This window comes from Taudactylus pleione, unplaced genomic scaffold (genome assembly GCF_031769625.1).
Source record: "Taudactylus pleione unplaced genomic scaffold, aTauple2 ptg000910l, whole genome shotgun sequence".
NCBI lineage: Eukaryota > Metazoa > Chordata > Amphibia > Anura > Myobatrachidae > Taudactylus > Taudactylus pleione.
In genome coordinates this window covers 913,577-931,588 of record NW_028285311.1, presented here as the reverse complement: position 1 = coordinate 931,588, position 18,012 = coordinate 913,577, and the positions used below count along the sequence as shown (strand labels likewise).

Here is an 18,012-nt window from a genome sequence, read left to right as displayed (position 1 = left end):
CAGTGATCAGTGATTTATACAGGACACGTCTCACCCTCATGTGACTTCTAGTAACAAGGATCTGACTCCTCACTGCACAGAAATCAAGGAATAAATATAATTATTAGAAGCTATTCATTACCAGTTATCTATGTAGTGAGCACATATTACACAGCGCTTTACAGGGAATATTTAGTCACATCTGTCCCAGTGGAGCTTACAATCTACATTTTCTACCACATAGACAGCCCACCCCCACCTCCCACACACACTCTCTTTCTCGCTCTCTCTCTATGGGTATTTATGAAAGAAGCCAACTAACCTACCAGTATTTATTTGGAAAATGGGAGGAAACCAGAGCCCCTGGTAGAACCCAGTACAAACCAGGGGAGAACATACAAAATCAACACAGACAGAGTCTTGTTCAGGAATTGAATTCATGACCTCAGTGCTGTGAATTAATAATGCTGTCCACTACGCTATCATGTTGCCCATAAAAAAAATAACAATAGACTAAGTGACCACTAAGTCCCCTCATTCCCAGAGCCATAGTCAGTGTTTCTTAGAAGTTCCTCTAACCCAGCTTCACAGGGCTGCTCAGTGACCACCACACGTCATTGCTGGAGGTTACACCAATGATCCTCTCATGGCCAAGAGTTCTGGACCTCCGAGACACATACTTGATGCAATTTGCCTGAGGAAGCGGACCTGATCTGTGTATAGGGGGTTACTCCCAGGTGCACCCCTCTATTAGGGACTTGGTAACCATGGTTGGCCTGTGCCTTCCTGGGTGAGAGGGTTATTAGTCCCCTCCCTAGATATGATGATGTTACCCACAGTGTTGGGGTCGAAGTGAAGGATGATTTGTTATTGTGGACCCCTTGTATGCAGATGCTCTCACTCTCTGGGTGTGTTTTGTAGAGGCCCCTACAAAATGTTGCTGTGGAGCCACAAAGCTCTATTTATACCCACAATACTGAGACACGTATTCCGGGAGCTAGAAGAGATGGAATTGGTAACCTAACACCTGTTCTGGCAACTCAGATAGAACTATTCATCCAACACCTACTCCAGCAGCTGGAATGAAGGTCTCGGGTACTTAGAGCTCTATTCTTGAACCCAGAATGGATTGCTGAGGCACTGGGGAGAATCAATCGGGGCAGCTACAATGAATGGCCAAGGTTCTCGTAGCCCTATACCAGCACCTAGAATTGCTGGCTACTCAGGGCTCCATTGTGGCAGCCCAAACACCTGGCTAACATACTCAGAGCTCACTCCCCCTCCCGCAATGGTTGGTTAAGGTTATCAGAGCTCTAATCCAGCACCGGAAACGGATTGCTAATGCACTCAAAACTCCATTCTGGCATCCAGAATAGATGGCAAATATACTCTAGCTCTGTATGAGCACCCAGAATGGCAGGCTAGCATACTGTAGCTCCATACTGGCGCATCTTCCTGTTTATCGATGGCAGCTGCATACTATCATACTGTCACTTAGTCACACTTGCAAGCAACCAATGTAAAGGAGTGCAAGCGGGCTCTAAGGCATAAAAAGGGGTGTGAGGAGGCTCTGAGGCATATAAAGATGCATGTGGGGGCTCTGTGCTGGCATATAATGGCAGAAAGGGCTCTGAGGCATATGAAGGGGTGTGATTGGGCTCTGAGGCTTATAAAGGGGCACTAGGGGGATCTAAGTCATATAAAAGGGCATGAGGTGCCTTTATAGCATATAAAGTGCTGTATTTGGAAACGTCTACCTGCTCAGGAACCTGTAAAATGAAAAGGTAGTAACCCTGCCCTCAGATCTGGTCACAATGTACAGTGATAGAGAAGGCACGGTGGTGGTGAGGGTGCATGTATCAACCACCATGTATGCAGATAGCAGAGCTGTCACATACCCCCAAATGAGAACGTGCACTGATGGCTCCACAGAGGCAGGGGGCGCTGCAGTTATCTGAGCCATTCAGGAGGATTCCATATGGTAGTGGATAGATCCCCTTCCGTAAATGTACCCTGAATTCATCAGTTACTGTCCAACGTCATTCCCTACTAACCATGTGGACATAGAGGAGGTATATAAACCTGTAGCAAGTGAAGCGAGCCCCCAAGCGCGACGTGTTGCAAACAAAGCGAGACAGCTAGGGGACAAATTTCTTCTTTTGTTGGCCTTTATGGGTATGGAACCGCACTTCTGCACTTACTCAATGTCACTTCAAGGTACATCTAATGAAGGGGATCTATACACTACCGTTCCATATATTTACCAAATCCCGCTGACCCATTTAATGCTACCAAGACACCAGATAGCAGTCTGTTACCAAGCAAGTATGGTCTGTGCCACCTGTATTATACTAATGATGGAGTCTGCACCACCGGTATTATGGTAACTACTGACTCTGCGCCACCTGTATTACAGTAACAATGGGGTCTGCGCCACTTGTATTATAGTAACAACTGGGTCTGCACCACCTGTATTATAGTAACAACGGGGTCTGCGCCACCTGTATTATAGTAACATCTGAGTCTGCACCACCTGTATCATAGTGACAACTGAGTCTGCATTACCTGTATTATAGTAACAACTGGGTCTGCACCACCTGTATTATAGTAATATTGGTATTTGCACCACCTGTATTATAGTAATGAGCCTGCACCTCCTGTAGTATAGTAACAACTGAGTCTGCACCTCCTGTAGTATAGTAACAACTGAGTCTGCACCACCTGTATTATAGGAACAACTGAGTCTGCACCACCTGTATTATAGGAACAACTGAGTCTGCACCACCTGTATTCATTGTTCTCCCCAGAATTTTTTTCCAGCCTGGTGGTATCAAGAAGTAGCCGGGTGGGGCCTCCGCAATACTAAAATGTTTTAAACCCTGACCTTATAATGATTTAAACTTGAAATAACATTTTTATATATCAATTATCCTCTTAATAGAGGCCCAGTTGTCTTATTATGAAAAGCTGCAAAGTCTGTAGGATCTGGTGCTTTTTATACAGTTCCCAAATACCGTCCCCAGTTGCAGGCTCCCAAAGTGTCGGGTGGTGCACCCGGAAAAAACAGCCTGGGGAGAACACTGCCCTCCCTTACCATTCCAGCCCGACAGGTCTCAGGGTGCACCCCCACTGGCTCTCAGTCAAAAGTGCCCATTATGCAGTGCCCCCTGTAGTTATCCCCATATGCAGTGCCCCCTGTATTTGTGCCCTTTATACTGTGCCCCTATAGTTTCCCCTTTATGCATTGCCCCATGTAGTTTTCCCCTTTATGCATTGCCTCCTGTAGTTTTGTTTTGCCCCTATAAAGTGCCCCCAGACTGGCCCCTTATGCAGTGCCCCCAGACTGGCCCCATATGCAGTGCCCCCAGACGGGTCCCAGCCCAGCCCAGCCCAGAACTTACCTTAATATGCTGCTCGGCGCTCCCATTCCCGCTGCCTCGCTCTGACTGGATCTAACTAGAACCAGAAGGCGCGCAGGGCAGGCTCCACACGTCGCGGGTGACGTCATGACATCATAGCTTCAGAGGCCAGCGTTCCACGGCAGGAGGGTGACCGGGAATGCGGCAGGGGGGAAGTGCCGGGCGGTAGGCTGCTTCTGCCGCGCGATGCGCCCGCAGAAAGCAGCCTGGGAGAACACTGTAATACCACATATCAGTGTGTGCTGGGAGCTGTGTTAATCCCCCTCGTATATCACTGTATGGTCCCCTCCCCCCCATATAATACCACATATCAGTGTGTGCTGGGAGCTGTGTTATTCCCCCTCGTATATCACTGTATGGTCCCCTCCCTCCTATATAATAATAATAGCACATATCAGTGTGTGCTGGGAGCTGTGTTATTACCCCTCATATATCACTGTACAGTCCCCTCTCCCCTATATAATAATAATACCACATATCAGTGTGTGCTGGGAGCTGTGTGATTCCCCCTCATATATCACTGTACGGTCCCCTCTCCCCCTATATAATAATAATACCACATATCAGTGTGTGCTGGGAGCTGTGTTATTCCCCCTCATATATCACTGTACGGTCCCCTCTCCCCTATATAATAATAATACCACATATCAGTGTGTGCTGGGAGCTGTGTTATTCCCCCTCATATATCACTGTACGGTCCCCTCTCCCGAATACATAATAATAATATAATATATACAGGACAGGTTACCTGGCTCCGGCTGTCAGGAATGTCTATGATAAAATGGCAGCTAAAGCCCCTTTGGCTCCGCCCCCCTGCTCTGTGACTGGGAGACTATAAGAATATGGCCGCCGGTCACCGTACATGAGGACACCATTACACTCTACAGATGTTACTCTAGTGATGAAGCTGTGAGCGGCAGGTGGAGGTAACTTCTTAGTTACAGGACGTTCTTCCTACTCTGTGCCGCCTGATTGGCTACTCGCACTTAGGGGAATGAGAGGAGGGCGGTCACTATGATAATAGAGGCGGGGCAGTTCAGTAGCCATAGCTGCATGGAGGGGAGGGGCGTGGCTATCTATAGGGGCGTTTCTTCCAGTGTATCTGCAGCTTCCGGGTGACGGTGTCAGGAGGAAGAGGCAGAAATCGGCCATTGTTGTGTCTGGCAGCGGGTAATGGGATTTATTATTATTATACTTGAGGAGCAGACTCTGGTGTCTCAATATTATCATACAGGTGGAGCAGGTATCATGTTGATATGAAACAGGTGGAGTAGATCCTTCTGGTGCTGCATTATCATTATACAGGTAGAGCAGATGCCAGTGTTGGTATAATACAGGTGGAGCAGGACCTTTTGTTATAATAGTACAGCTGGCGCAGCCTCTGGTGCTGCACTTTCTTTAATCAGGTGGAGCAGACCCCAGTGTTACATAATACAGGTGGAGCAGAACTTTTTGTTATTAATATACAGCTGGAGCAGAATCTGGTGCTGCATTATCATTATACAGGTAACAACAGAAGCTGGACATTCTCCCTTCTTTGGAACACTCGCCCTACTAATAATAAAACGTAACCTGTAATAGTGTCAGTAAGAATATCTCAAATAGAGGCCCGGCACTCTGCAGACCGCAATTGGTCGGTATCTTGCTCCTGGTGCCTTCAATATGGAGATCACTCCTGTCGTGCAGCAAAGTACAAAAGCTGTGCTCCGGAGACTTACAAACCAGTGAATGCAGTAGTGTCTTTAATCGACGTTTCGGGGTTCCGAGACCCCTTCTTCAGGAACACATACATTGTATGTGTTCCTGAAGAAGGGGTCCAGGAACACATACATTGTATGTGTTCCTGAAGAAGGGGTCTCAGAACCCCGAAACATCGATTAAAGACACTACTGCATTCACTGGTTTGCAAGTGCCGCTTTTGTACTTTGCTGCATATATATATAATCCTCAAGCAACTCCCCATCATCTGAGGACGCCTCAGTGTCTGATAATTGCGCAGCCTGGGATAACATAGCAGGGCGCTCAGACGCCTTTTGAGTCACTTCACTATGTAACATAGATTGGAAGGCTGAAGTTGAAGCTGCTAAACTTTGGACTGAACTGGAGAGTACATCCACCCACGGTGGTTGAGCCGCCTGAGGGAAACCCGGAAAGGGAATAACAGACTGTTGCGTTACCGGGGGAGACTGCATATACATAGGCACCCCCGCATATTGACTAACAGTCTGAGACCCAGGGGGAGACTGCAATAACTGCGGTATACCCGGGGAATGAGGGATGGCTGGTTGGGTCAACCCCATAAGGGGGACAGCGGGCGGGACCGCCAGACAGTCCGCGATGGAAGCCAGCACCGGGGAAAACACCGCCCAAGGAGGGTCCTGCGCCATTGGGGGGTTAGAGGGACCAGGTAACTGCTGGCACCGCACACACAGCCCATCCTATGATAAATCCTCCTTATTTACTCCCGCAATGCAGCGTCTGTAGGAGAACAATGTAGGAGCCGCGGAGCGCCCGACCTCCTCATCAGACATAACAACATATAAATTTATATCACAATAAGGAAGATCAGAGTTTGACTCCTGCGCATCCACAAGTATGCAGCACAACAGCCCACAGATATGGCACTGAGCAGCACACAACAGTATGTGACCAACCTCACCAATACGTGATTTATATAAGTGAGGTCCTGAGAGACGCCCTTACCCCACACACCTGCCGGGCCGTAGGAGAAGTAAAGGGATGGGTATAAGCTGTCAGTAAGTTGAAAAAAATTAGCACAGACAGCAGCACTAGCAAAAGTCACATACAATGCAGAAAGTAATACTCACTGCACCTTTCACTACAATCAACCAAATTCAGTATCTGGGAGGGCTATAGTGCTGTGTACACTGGCCCTGATTCAGAGCCGGACGCTCTGACAGAGTGCTCGCTCTGAATCAGGGCCGGCCTCCTTGTTTTTTAGAACGGCCTCCTGGCCGCTCGCATAGCTGGTGGTGACCACCCACAGCTATAGCGAGCGGCCAGGAAGATGGTCGCGATGGTCAAGACCATCGGGCTTGCGACGAGACCCTTGTGGTAGGGTCTCGTGGCCGCAAGCCCCAGAGAGATTTCGGCTCTAACAGAGCCGAAATCTCTCCCACTGACATCACTCGTGATGTCAGTGGGGCCGCCTCCGTTTGGGCAGCCACTCCCCCGGCCCGCCCACCAAAGGGGGCGAGCTGTCACTCAACATCGACAGCTCGCCCCCTTTGGTACGAGACCCGGAGCGACGGAGTGCCCGTCGCTATCCGGGTCTCGCGCATGCGCACGACGGAGCCGGCTCCGTCGTGCGCATGCGCACTGGCCCACCATCGACGCGGTTGCGAGCGCACATCGCTTGCGACCGGGTCAGGCGACGACCTGCGGCTTACCTGTTCCCCGGCTCTTCCGGCAGCAGTCGTGGGAGTCCCCTGAGCCTGGCTAGTACAGATTCTGGGGTCCTGCCGCGATCCCCAGATCTGTACTGGCGTTGCGGCGCCAGCGGGGTGTAGGAGCGGCAGCATGGACGTCTTCAATGCTTTGAAAATTAAATGAATAAATAAAAAAAACTCCAAATTAAACTTAGGGGGCTGCAAAGCAGCCCACCCTGCGCCAAGGGTGACCCGACTCCGGCCGGGCATCAACTGAAACTGAGGTGCCTGTGGCTCGGGGGCGGGGTATAGAGGAGGATGGACCCAAGTGCATCCTGGGAGCAGCAAAAGCTTTAACTGCGTGGTGCCCGTGGATCCAGATCCAGCTATACCCCAAGGTCAACCCTGTGGACTCCCCCTATGGACCCTGAAGTAGAAATATATGTCCCGTATAAAGCAGCTGTATATGAGCTAATGTAGCTATTAGTATTGGATATTCCAGATGGTGGTTAAATTGTATCCATATAGCTACTAGTGTTGCAAATAACTCAGTGGTATTTCCTTTGAGATTCACTCTGCACAAATAAGCACACTCCAGCTCTCCTTTCATCTAAGCTAGAAAAAGGCTATAGAGATCGCCAAAACGCATTGCTGCTCCCTCTGTTTGGAACATCTGAGATTCTATCTGCCTTCAGCTCCCAGGCGTCCATCTCCCACTATCACTAGGAATCTGGTTTAATATAAGCAGAAAGGGAGCGCTATATAGAGCCTGATCGACTCTCTGAGGGGTATTCAATATGAAACGTAAACTTCGCTGTCGAAGTTTACGTTGCATATCGGAGCTTTTCCTGGGATAAAGTATCGGGCGCGCGCCCGCTTTATCCCCGTATTCAATATAAAACCTACGAAAACGGGAACCTGCGAAGTGGGATTTGCGATAAAAAACGAAATTTATCTGGAATAAATTGTAGGGCCCCCTAAAACTGTAAAAACATGGGGGATCACTATGGGTACCCCCGTTTTAGCCTGCAAAGTTGCAGTGCACGTGCGCAAACTAGTACGATTGATTGGATTTTGCTCGCTCGCCCTGAAAAGACTGCTCAATGGAATGAGTGACAGCGCCATTTGTGGGTGGTAACAGGGGCAGGTGCTTGTGAACGGGGGAGTGGTGCTGCGAACGCAGGCGTGTCTGGGCGTCAGAACGGAGTTTAATGGATGTGCATAATTAGCAAAGTAGCGTCATTGAACACGGCACTTGGTTGTTTTTTACCCTGAACTGCCTGCAGTGCTTTTGGGAGGGTAAGGTCTACCTCAAGCGCTGCAAGCAGCTCCGATGGCTCTCGATGTTACCGATTAATCCTTCAAATACCAGAGGTGACGTGTGTTGCGAGTGGCAAGGGGGTGTCTTTATACACTAGTGAGCGCTTATTGCCGGGGCTCGCTAAGACATAGAGGGCATCCTTACGAGATGCAGTGCGAGCGCTTAATTTAAATATCCAGCCCCTTTTTGCCAGCGAGTGGCCGCAATTTGTGAGCAGGTCTGAATCAGGCCCTAAGTCCGATAATGTCACAACAGTGGCTTACATCAAGGAGACACTCGAAGTCGGGCAGCAATGACAGAAGTGTCACACATTCTGACATGGGCCAAGGGTCACCTCCCGGCCATCTCTGCAGTGTTCATTCCGGGAGTTCTCCATTGGGAAGCGGACTTCCTCATCCGTCACGACGTACATCCCAGGGGGCTGGTCTCTTCACCAAGAGATGTTTTAATCCTAGTGAGCAGAGGTGGCCCTCATGGCCTCCCGACACAATCACAGACTGCCGGTGTTTGGGTCCAGAACTGGAGATATCAAAGCAACTTTCGGCGATGCATTGTCAGTGAAGTGGACCTTCCAATTTGCGTACCTGTTCCCTCCGGTCTCCCTTCTTCCTCGAGTTCTTTGGAAGTTCAAACAAGATGGAGGTACTATCTTGCTGGTGACTCCAGCTTGACCTAGACATCACTGGTACTTACATTTTTGGAGTCTCTCCATTGACACTCCATTCCCGCTACCTCAACGTCTGGACCTGTTGTCTAAGGATCCTTGCCTTTTCCCGGACCTGGATCGTCTGTCTTTGACTGCGTCCCTACTGAGGTCCAAAGGATTCTCTGGCTCTGTCATCAGGATGCTTGGAGCATGTAAGCCAGCTTCTGCTGGGATCTACCACAGAGTGTGGTATACATATTTCTTATGGTATCGTACTAGTAGCTACGATCTTCAAGTGTTTAGGATTTCCAGAGTCCTGGCATTCCTTCAGGCTGGATTGGGTCTAGCCCTCCGCCTGACCTCCCTAAAAGTGCAGGTCTCTGCACTGACAGTATGGTTCCAATGTAGAATTGCTCCACTCCCGGGTATCCAGACCTTCCTTCAGGGTGTTCTCTGGATTCTACCTCCCTTTGTTCCCCCTAGGGGCTCCTTGGATTTGGCAGTAGTTCTGCGGGCCTCCATTTGAAACACTAGTTCCAGTAGACCTTGCATAGTTTATAGTTTAGACTCTCTTTCTTATGGCGTTTGCATCTGCCAGGAGAGTGTCGGAATTGGGAGCGTTCTCCTGTGGCTCCCTCTTCTAGATATTTCACCTGTGAGTCACACTCGCCTGTATTTCTTCCTAAAGTGGTTTCTAAGTTCTATATTTTTCAGGAACTTATTGTACTGGCTTTTCAGTCACTAGTCCTCTCGGTAGGTGAGGCCTCATTGGCTGTGGTCCGTGCTCTCAGGATTACGTGGACCGTACCAGTTCCTTTTGAAAATCAGACTCCTTATTTGTGCTCTATGAATTTCACAGGAAAGGATGGCCAATAAACAAACATTGGCTAGATGGCTTCGTATGACTCGTATCTCAGAGGCTTACACACAGGATGGCCTTCCTGTTCCGGCTTCTGTTACTGTTCATTCTACTCAGTCTGTGGGCCCCTCGTGGGTGGCTCGTCGTGGCGCCTCAGCTGTTCAGCCTTAAGGCGGCTACGTGGTCTTCCATCCAGACCTTTCTAAGGTTCTATGCATTAGATACCTTTGACTCTCAGGATGCTTCCTTTGGGCGCTGTATTCTCCTCTCAGCGAAGGAGCATCCCCACCCTTTAAAAGAACTGCTTTGGGACATCCCCAAGGTCTCTCTGTGGAGCCTATGGACCCTGAAGAATTAAATGAGAGTTATGGTAAGAACTTACCTTTTGTTAACTCTCTCTTTCTTCGAAGTCCACAGGGCACCCGCCCTGACGCACGTGGCTTCATATGGGCTATGTTACTGGTCACCGGTTTCCCATCTCCTTCTCTGTGAGTGTGGTTCTTGAGTGTTCCAGTCTTCTCTCTCTATCTTTCCTCCTCCGGCCTTTGGCTACTTACAAACTGAGGTGCCTCTGGCTTGGGGGCAGGGTTATAGGAAGAGTGGATCCAGTGAATCCTGGGAGCTGAAAATTTTAACTGCGTGGTGCCCGGATTTGGTTCCCAACCTATACCCCAAGTTCTCCCTGTGGACCCTATGGACTTCGATGAAAGAGAGTTAACAAAACTAAGTTCTTACCATTTCTCTCATTATAAGCAATCTGCAAAAAAAAAAACCAGATATTACTGCAGCATAGCATCTAGTTATACAGCATTGCAGGTTACCACGGTGACACATAGCATCTAGTTATACAGCATTGCAGGTTACCACGGTGACATATAGCATCTAGTTATACAGTATTGCTGGTTACCACGGTGACATATAGCATCTAGTTATACAGCATTGCAGGTTACCACGGTGACATATAGCATCTAGTTATACGGCATTGCAGGTTACCACGGTGACATATAGCATCTAGTTATACAGCATTGCAGGTTACCACGGTGACATATAGCGTCTAGTTATACAGCATTGCAGGTTACCACGGTGACACATAGCATCTAGTTATACAGCATTGCAGGTTACCACGGTGACACATAGCATCTAGTTATACAGCATTGCAGGTTACCACGGTGACATATAGCATGTAGTTATACAGCATTGCAGGTTACCACGGTGACATATAGCATCTAGTTATACAGCATTGCTGGTTACCACGGTGACATATAGCATCTAGTTATACAGCATTGCAGGTTACCACGGTGACATATAGCATCTAGTTATACGGCATTGCAGGTTACCACGGTGACATATAGCATCTAGTTATACGGCATTGCAGGTTACCACGGTGACATATAGCATCTAGTTATACGGCATTGCAGGTTACCACGGTGACATATAGCATCTAGTTAGACGGCATTGCAGGTTACCACGGTGACATATAGCATCTAGTTAGACGGCATTGCAGGTTACCACGGTGACACAGAGCATCTAGTTAGACGGCATTGCAGGTTACCACGGTGACACAGAGCATCTAGTTATACGGCATTGCAGGTTACCACGGTGACATATAGCATCTAGTTAGACGGCATTGCAGGTTACCACGGTGACATATAGCATGTAGTTATACGGCATTGCAGGTTACCACGGTGACATATAGCATCTAGTTATACGGCATTGCAGGTTACCACGGTGACACAGAGCATTTAGTTATACGGCATTGCAGGTTACCACGGAGACACATAGCATCTAGTTATACGGCATTGCAGGTTACCACGGAGACACATAGCATCTAGTTATACGGCATTGCAGGTTACCACGGAGACACATAGCATCTAGTTATACGGCATTGCAGGTTACCACGGTGACACATAGCATCTAGTTATACGGCATTGCAGGTTACCACGGTGACACGTAGCATCTAGTTATACGGCATTGCAGGTTACCACGGTGACACGTAGCATCTAGTTATACGGCATTGCAGGTTACCACGGTGACATGTAGCATCTAGTTATACGGCATTGCAGGTTACCACGGTGACATGTAGCATCTAGTTATACGGCATTGCAGGTTACCACGGTGACATGTAGCATCTAGTTATACGGCATTGCAGGTTACCACGGTGACATGTAGCATCTAGTTATACGGCATTGCAGGTTACCACGGTGACATATAGCATCTAGTTATACGGCATTGCAGGTTACCACGGTGACATATAGCATCTAGTTATACGGCATTGCAGGTTACCACGGTGACATATAGCATCTAGTTATACGGCATTGCTGGTTACCACGGTGACATATAGCATCTAGTTATACGGCATTGCAGGTTACCACGGTGACATATAGCATCTAGTTATACGGCATTGCTGGTTACCACGGTGACATATAGCAGCCAGTTGTTACTAAGGTAAAAGTAATAAGCTTTTCCTGCGCTTGTGATGTACTAAGCAGCTCAGTAGTGTAAGGATAGGATATAATATGATTATACCGAGCGCTGATATTTATGTGGAGGTAATCCTTATATATAAAGAAGAAATACACATACATACATCAGCACAAGCACTGAGATTATGTGTATAGCTCCTATGAGAATATGTGGAAGGACGGCTCCCTGTGAGGGTGATGTGTAACAGCAATCACAAGGTGACCTGTCCCTACCGTACCCTAAGATAGTCGTCTTCTTCCTGTATACGGTCCGGTACATACCGGGCAGGTACGCCTGTAACACCCGTTCTGTGGTCAGTCTGACGCCTGATAAGATGGGGCCAGGTTACCGCCGATGATGATCGTATGCAGCGTGCTGAGTTGTGTCGCCACTGGATGATATCACTAGCCATCCGATGTTAGGAAGGGAAGTTTCCAGTTAATCGCTGTCCACTGCCCACTCGTTACCAACGCGTTTCACACGGTTTGGTGCTTTCTCAGGGATAGGACTGATCTTCCATTTCTCCATATTTATACTAAACACTTTCTAAAAATCATACAGAACGTATCAGCTGTAGCTGGTGGTCAGTATCCTCAGTAGATGGTTATTAGTGTCACATATAATACAGCTGGAGCAGAACCTGGTGTTACTATAATACAGCTGGAGCAGTCACTGCTCGGTGGGTAACAGACTATAGAGAAAGGGAGGTGTCCGGTGCACTCAGACCCCCCATACAAAACGTAGCAGCTGTAGCTGGTGGTCAGTACCCTCAGTAGGTGGTTATTAGTGTTACATATAATACAGGTGGAGCAGACCCTGGTGTTACTATAATACAGCTGGAGCAGTCACTGCTCGGTGGGTAACAGACTATAGAGATAGGGAGGTGTCCAGAGCACTCAGACCCCCCCATACAGAACGTATCAGCTGTAGCTGGCGGTCAGTACCCTCAGTAGGTGGTTATTAGTGTGGAAGTGACAGAATACACAGAGAGACACCATAGTGTACACCGGGTGATGTATAAGATGCACAGACGTCCTCTGTAATAGGCCCTGCTGACTCCTCACCTGTCTGAGACTTTGTATTGGTGTAATGGGTGCTTAGTACCTTGTGTGTAGGGGACCAGCATCCTTAGGGAACAGTGCATGTTTTCCAGGTCTCCTCACAGAATCACCAGTGAGATAACTATCACCGACCTGTTTGGAGCTCCCTCTGCTTCCCACACTTTCTCTCTTACTACCCTGGGTCTAGGGGATGGGAACCATGACAGTGCATGTTTTCCAGGTCTCCTCACAGAATCACCAGAGGTAATTGGCACCACCTGTGGATTGTTTAAAGGATATATGGAAATTATTACAGATGTGGGAGCAGAGAAAATAAGATGGGTGATTGCACACAAGTTGCCCAGATATTAGGAGACAGAGGAATAGGGCAGTAGTGGGGGAGAGAGGCTGGCTGGGAAATGTGGTGTGCTATCGGAGGGCGTATAATGGGGGTGAGGGAGCAAAGAAGTAGGGTAAAATGATGGGTGCAGAGCTGGTAAGTACCTTAACCCCACCCTGTCCTCTCCACCCCCTCCTGTCCTCTCCCCCCCCCCCTTATCCTAACCCTCCCTTTGTGGTGAATAACCCTAACCACCCCTCCCTAGTGCCTAACCCTAACCTCCCCCCGGGTGGTGCCTAACTCTAACCACCACCCCCCTTCCCGCACCCTAAACCTAACCCTCCCGGGGTGTACCTAATCCTAACTCCCCCCCCGGTGGTTAGGGACAATGATATAACATATCTGATACACACTGGTGTATAGTGATCAGTGTGTATCAGGTGTGTGATATCAGTGTGACTTGTGTATAGTGATGATCAGTGTGTATCAGGTGTGTGATATCAGTGTGGCCTGCGTATAGTGTTCAGTGTGTATTAGGTGGGTGATGTGTGTGTGTGTGTTTTTCCTGTTTCAATATGATATATACTCTAATCTTTATTCTAATTATATTTTTAATAGCCAACTGAGCTTGGAGAAACCAGATAATCTTTACAAGAAGTCACGTGAGGGTGAGACGTGTCCTGTATAAATAGGATGGACACTGACAGAAGTCACATGACTGAGTGTATACTAAATCTCACTCTGGAGATCATCTACCTGCTGACTGGGGAGGTGAGAGAGTATGGGAGTGTCACAGTGACATCACTTATATCTATAGTAATAATACAGGGACATGACTGGGGAGGTGAGGGGATCTGGGAGTGTCACAGTGACATCACTTATATCTATAGTAATAATACAGGGACATGACTGGGGAGGTGAGGGGATCTGGGAGTGTCACAGTGACATCACTTATATCTATAGCAATAATACAGGGACATGACTGGGGAGGTGAGGGAATCCGGGAGTGTCACAGTGACATCACTTATATCTATAGTAATAATACAGGGACATGACTGGGGAGGTGAGGGGATCCGGGAGTGTCACAGTGACATCACTTATATCTATAGTAAGAATACAGGGACATGACTGGGGAGGTGAGAGGATCTGGGAATGTCACAGTGACATCACTTATATCTATAGTAATAATACAGGGACATGACTGGGGAGGTGACGAGATCTGGGAGTGTCACAGTGACATCACTTATATCTATAGTAATAATACAGGGACATGACTGGGGAGGTGAGGGGATCTGGGAGTGTCACAGTGACATCACTTATATGTATAGTAATAATACAGGGACATGTCTGGGGAGGTGAGGGGATCTGGGAGTGTCACAGTGACATCACTTATATCTATAGTAATAATACAGGGACATGACTGGGGAGGTGAGAGGATCTGGGAGTGTCACAGTGACATCACTTATATCTATAGTAATAATACAGGGACATGACTGGGGAGGTGAGAGGGTCTGGGAGTGTCACAGTGACATCACTTATATCTATAGTAATAATACAGGGACATGACTGGGGAGGTGAGGGGATCTGGGAGTGTCACAGTGACATCACTTATATCTATAGTAATAATACAGGGACATGACTGGGGAGGTGAGGGGATCTGGGAGTGTCACAGTGACATCACTTATATCTATAGTAATAATACAGGGACATGACTGGGGAGGTGAGAAGATCTGGGAGTGTCACAGTGACATCACTTATATCTATAGTAATAATACAGGGAGATATAGTATCAGTGCCTCAGTCCTCACAGGAGCTGGGATATATCTCATTGCTCACAGTATCGTGTTTTGTTTCTTTTCTATCACTGAAATGAAGATGGCAGGAGATGTGCTAGATTCTGTCTACTTTCCTATATATTGTAAACCGTTACAAATACGATTAGTCAGACAGACCCTACTTGCATATTATGCACTGATGACACCTCAATAAATGGGTCCATGAGTATAATTTTACCCTTTTATTTATGTCTCCCTCATTACACAGGATTACACAGTAGTAAAGAAGACATCCGGTAAGTGTCAGATGCCCAGCAGCCGTCTCCATGTTTCAGGAGGACTGAGCAGGACCCAGAACCCCATCACTGTGCCTCCACCTCACTCACTGATACAGGAGAGACACAATGACCAGAAGATCCTGGAACTCACCAATAGGATCATTCAGCTGCTTACTGGAGAGGTGACTGCTGGGAATGGGACATTATGCAGTAACACCAGGGGATGTGTATGGATGATGACTGGAGAGGTGACTGCTGGGAATGGGACATTATACAGTAACACCAGGGGGTGTGTCTGGGTGATGACTGGAGAGGTGACTGCTGGGAATAGGACATTATAGAGTAACACCACGGGATGTGTCTGGGTGATGACTGTATCATTGTGTGTGTCAGGTTCCTATAAAGTGTCAGGATGTTACTGTCTATGTCTCCATGCAGGAGGGGGAGTATATAGAGGAACACAGGGGTCTGTACAAGGACGTGATGATGGAGAATCACCGGCCCCTCACATCACTGGGTAAGAGGAGACTGTCATTTATTGTACAGGGGAGAGCAGGTATGGGGACCCCCTATATACACACATCACCTGATAATCACATATATACAATGTACCCAGTCACTGTGTGTCTCCTACAGATGGACCCAGTAACAGCAATACCCCAGAGAGATGTCCCCGTCCTCTTTATTCCCAGGATTGTACAGAGGAGAATCACAGGATCCCACAGGAGCATCAGGTAGCTGGGATTTAGGGTGTCACCAATATACCACAGTGTCTTTATATGATCTGTTGGAAGCTGTGTGTGTCTTATTAACCATAATTCTTATACTTAATGCAATTTAATGAAATCTGACATTTTTAAACTTTATTTTATTGTTTTGTGGGTTACTTAGGGTGAAAGTCTGGCTAATATAAAGGCAGAAGATATAGAGGGAGAAGAAGAGATGTCTGTGACTGATGTAAAGGCTGAAAATATAGAGGGAGAAGAAGAGACGTATGTGACTGATATGAAGACAGAAGATATAGAGGGAGAAGAAGAGACGTATGTAACTGATATGAAGGCTGATAATATAGAGGGAGAAGAAGAGACGTATGTGACTGATATGAAGACAGAAGGTATAGAGGAAGAAGAAGAGATGTATGTGACTGATATGAAGGCAGAAGATATAGAGGGAGAAGAAGAGAGGTATGTGACTGATATGAAGGTAGAAGATATAGAGGGAAAAGGGACGTATGTGACTGATATGAAGGTAGAAGATATAGACAGAGAAGAAGAGACGTATGTGACTGATATGAAGGTAGAAGTTATAGACAGAGAAGAAGAGACGTATGTGATGGGTGATCAGCACTGTAAGGAGGAGGAAATCCCTACATATATCAGTACAGGTGAGTAATAAACACTCAGCAAAGAGTCATATATGCTTCTTGCTTAGTCACTACAACAGTACAAAGTAATGAGGGAAATGTATCTGCCCAGTGGCGGAGTCAGGAGCCATCAGCCCCTATTATACTCCTGCTCTTCCCCTCACATCATGTCACTGTGTGTTACCAGCCCAGAGATCTGACCAGTCTCCTCCCCACACTCTCTGGTGTATCTCGTACATCAGGAGCCATCAGCCCCTATTATACTCCTGCTCTCACCGTCACATCATGTCACTGTGTGTTACCAGCCCAGAGATCTGACCAGTCTTCTCCCCACACTCTCTGGTGTATATCATACATCAGGAGCCATCAGCCTCTATTATACTCCTGCTCTCCCCCTCACATCATGTCACTGTGTGTTACCAGCCCAGAGATCTGACCAGTCTCCTCCCCACACTCTCTGGTGTATCTCGTACATCAGGAGCCATCAGCCCCTATTATACTCCTGCTCTCACCGTCACATCATGTCACTGTGTGTTACCAGCCCAGAGATCTGACCAGTCTCCTCCCCACACTCTCTGTGTATCTCATACATTAGAAGCCATCAGCCCCTAGTATACTCCTGCTCTCTATCATTTAAACATTTTAGAAGTCAACACTTCATTGATCGTACAGACAAGACAGCAGGGAAAATACAAATGTATCTTTATTGTGAGTTATGGTAGTAATACAATACAGTACATCACACTAAGTGGTACCTAAAGCAGTCGCCATGTTAATGACCAGTCCCTTAGATCAGATGTTACTCACACAGTGTACCTGGGAGGGGGCAGCAGCCCACACCCCAAGTACTGACGGATGTCAGTCACTGCAATCACCTCCTGCATGCCCATCCAGTGACACAACTCTCATGTGCAATGTTCTGCAGAAGTGTGAGGGGATCCCTAGTCCAGCAGCCTAACACTGCCAAGGCCTGGTCTTCTTCCCACTGTACCATCCTGTAATACCGTCCTGCTGGCAGGAGACAAAGCACTGCTCTCCAGTATCTTGTAGGAGCCTAAACTCCACCCCGAGAGGACGTTACAAGTATTGAGCCCCAACCCCCTCCTGTCCTTGTAATACAGCTCAGTGCCCACAATGTAG

At 47.7% G+C, this 18,012-nt stretch overlaps 2 protein-coding genes across 2 annotated transcripts in view; one reads left to right on the top strand and one right to left on the bottom strand.

The window, feature by feature from the left end:
• Positions 1-18,012, bottom strand: part of LOC148473816 (uncharacterized) — a 160,822-nt gene that overhangs the window by 15,227 nt on the left and 127,583 nt on the right. The window lies entirely within an intron of this gene.
• The window catches only part of LOC148473814 (uncharacterized), a 336,188-nt gene continuing 332,325 nt past the window's right edge, over positions 14,150-18,012 (top strand). Inside the window, exons 1-5 of the mRNA XM_088459411.1 lie at positions 14,150-14,227; positions 15,500-15,691; positions 15,948-16,026; positions 16,146-16,243; positions 16,401-16,623. Of these exons, the coding sequence (XP_088315537.1) occupies positions 14,150-14,227; positions 15,500-15,691; positions 15,948-16,026; positions 16,146-16,243; positions 16,401-16,623 (670 nt within the window). The remainder of the gene's footprint in view (positions 14,228-15,499; positions 15,692-15,947; positions 16,027-16,145; positions 16,244-16,400; positions 16,624-18,012) is intronic.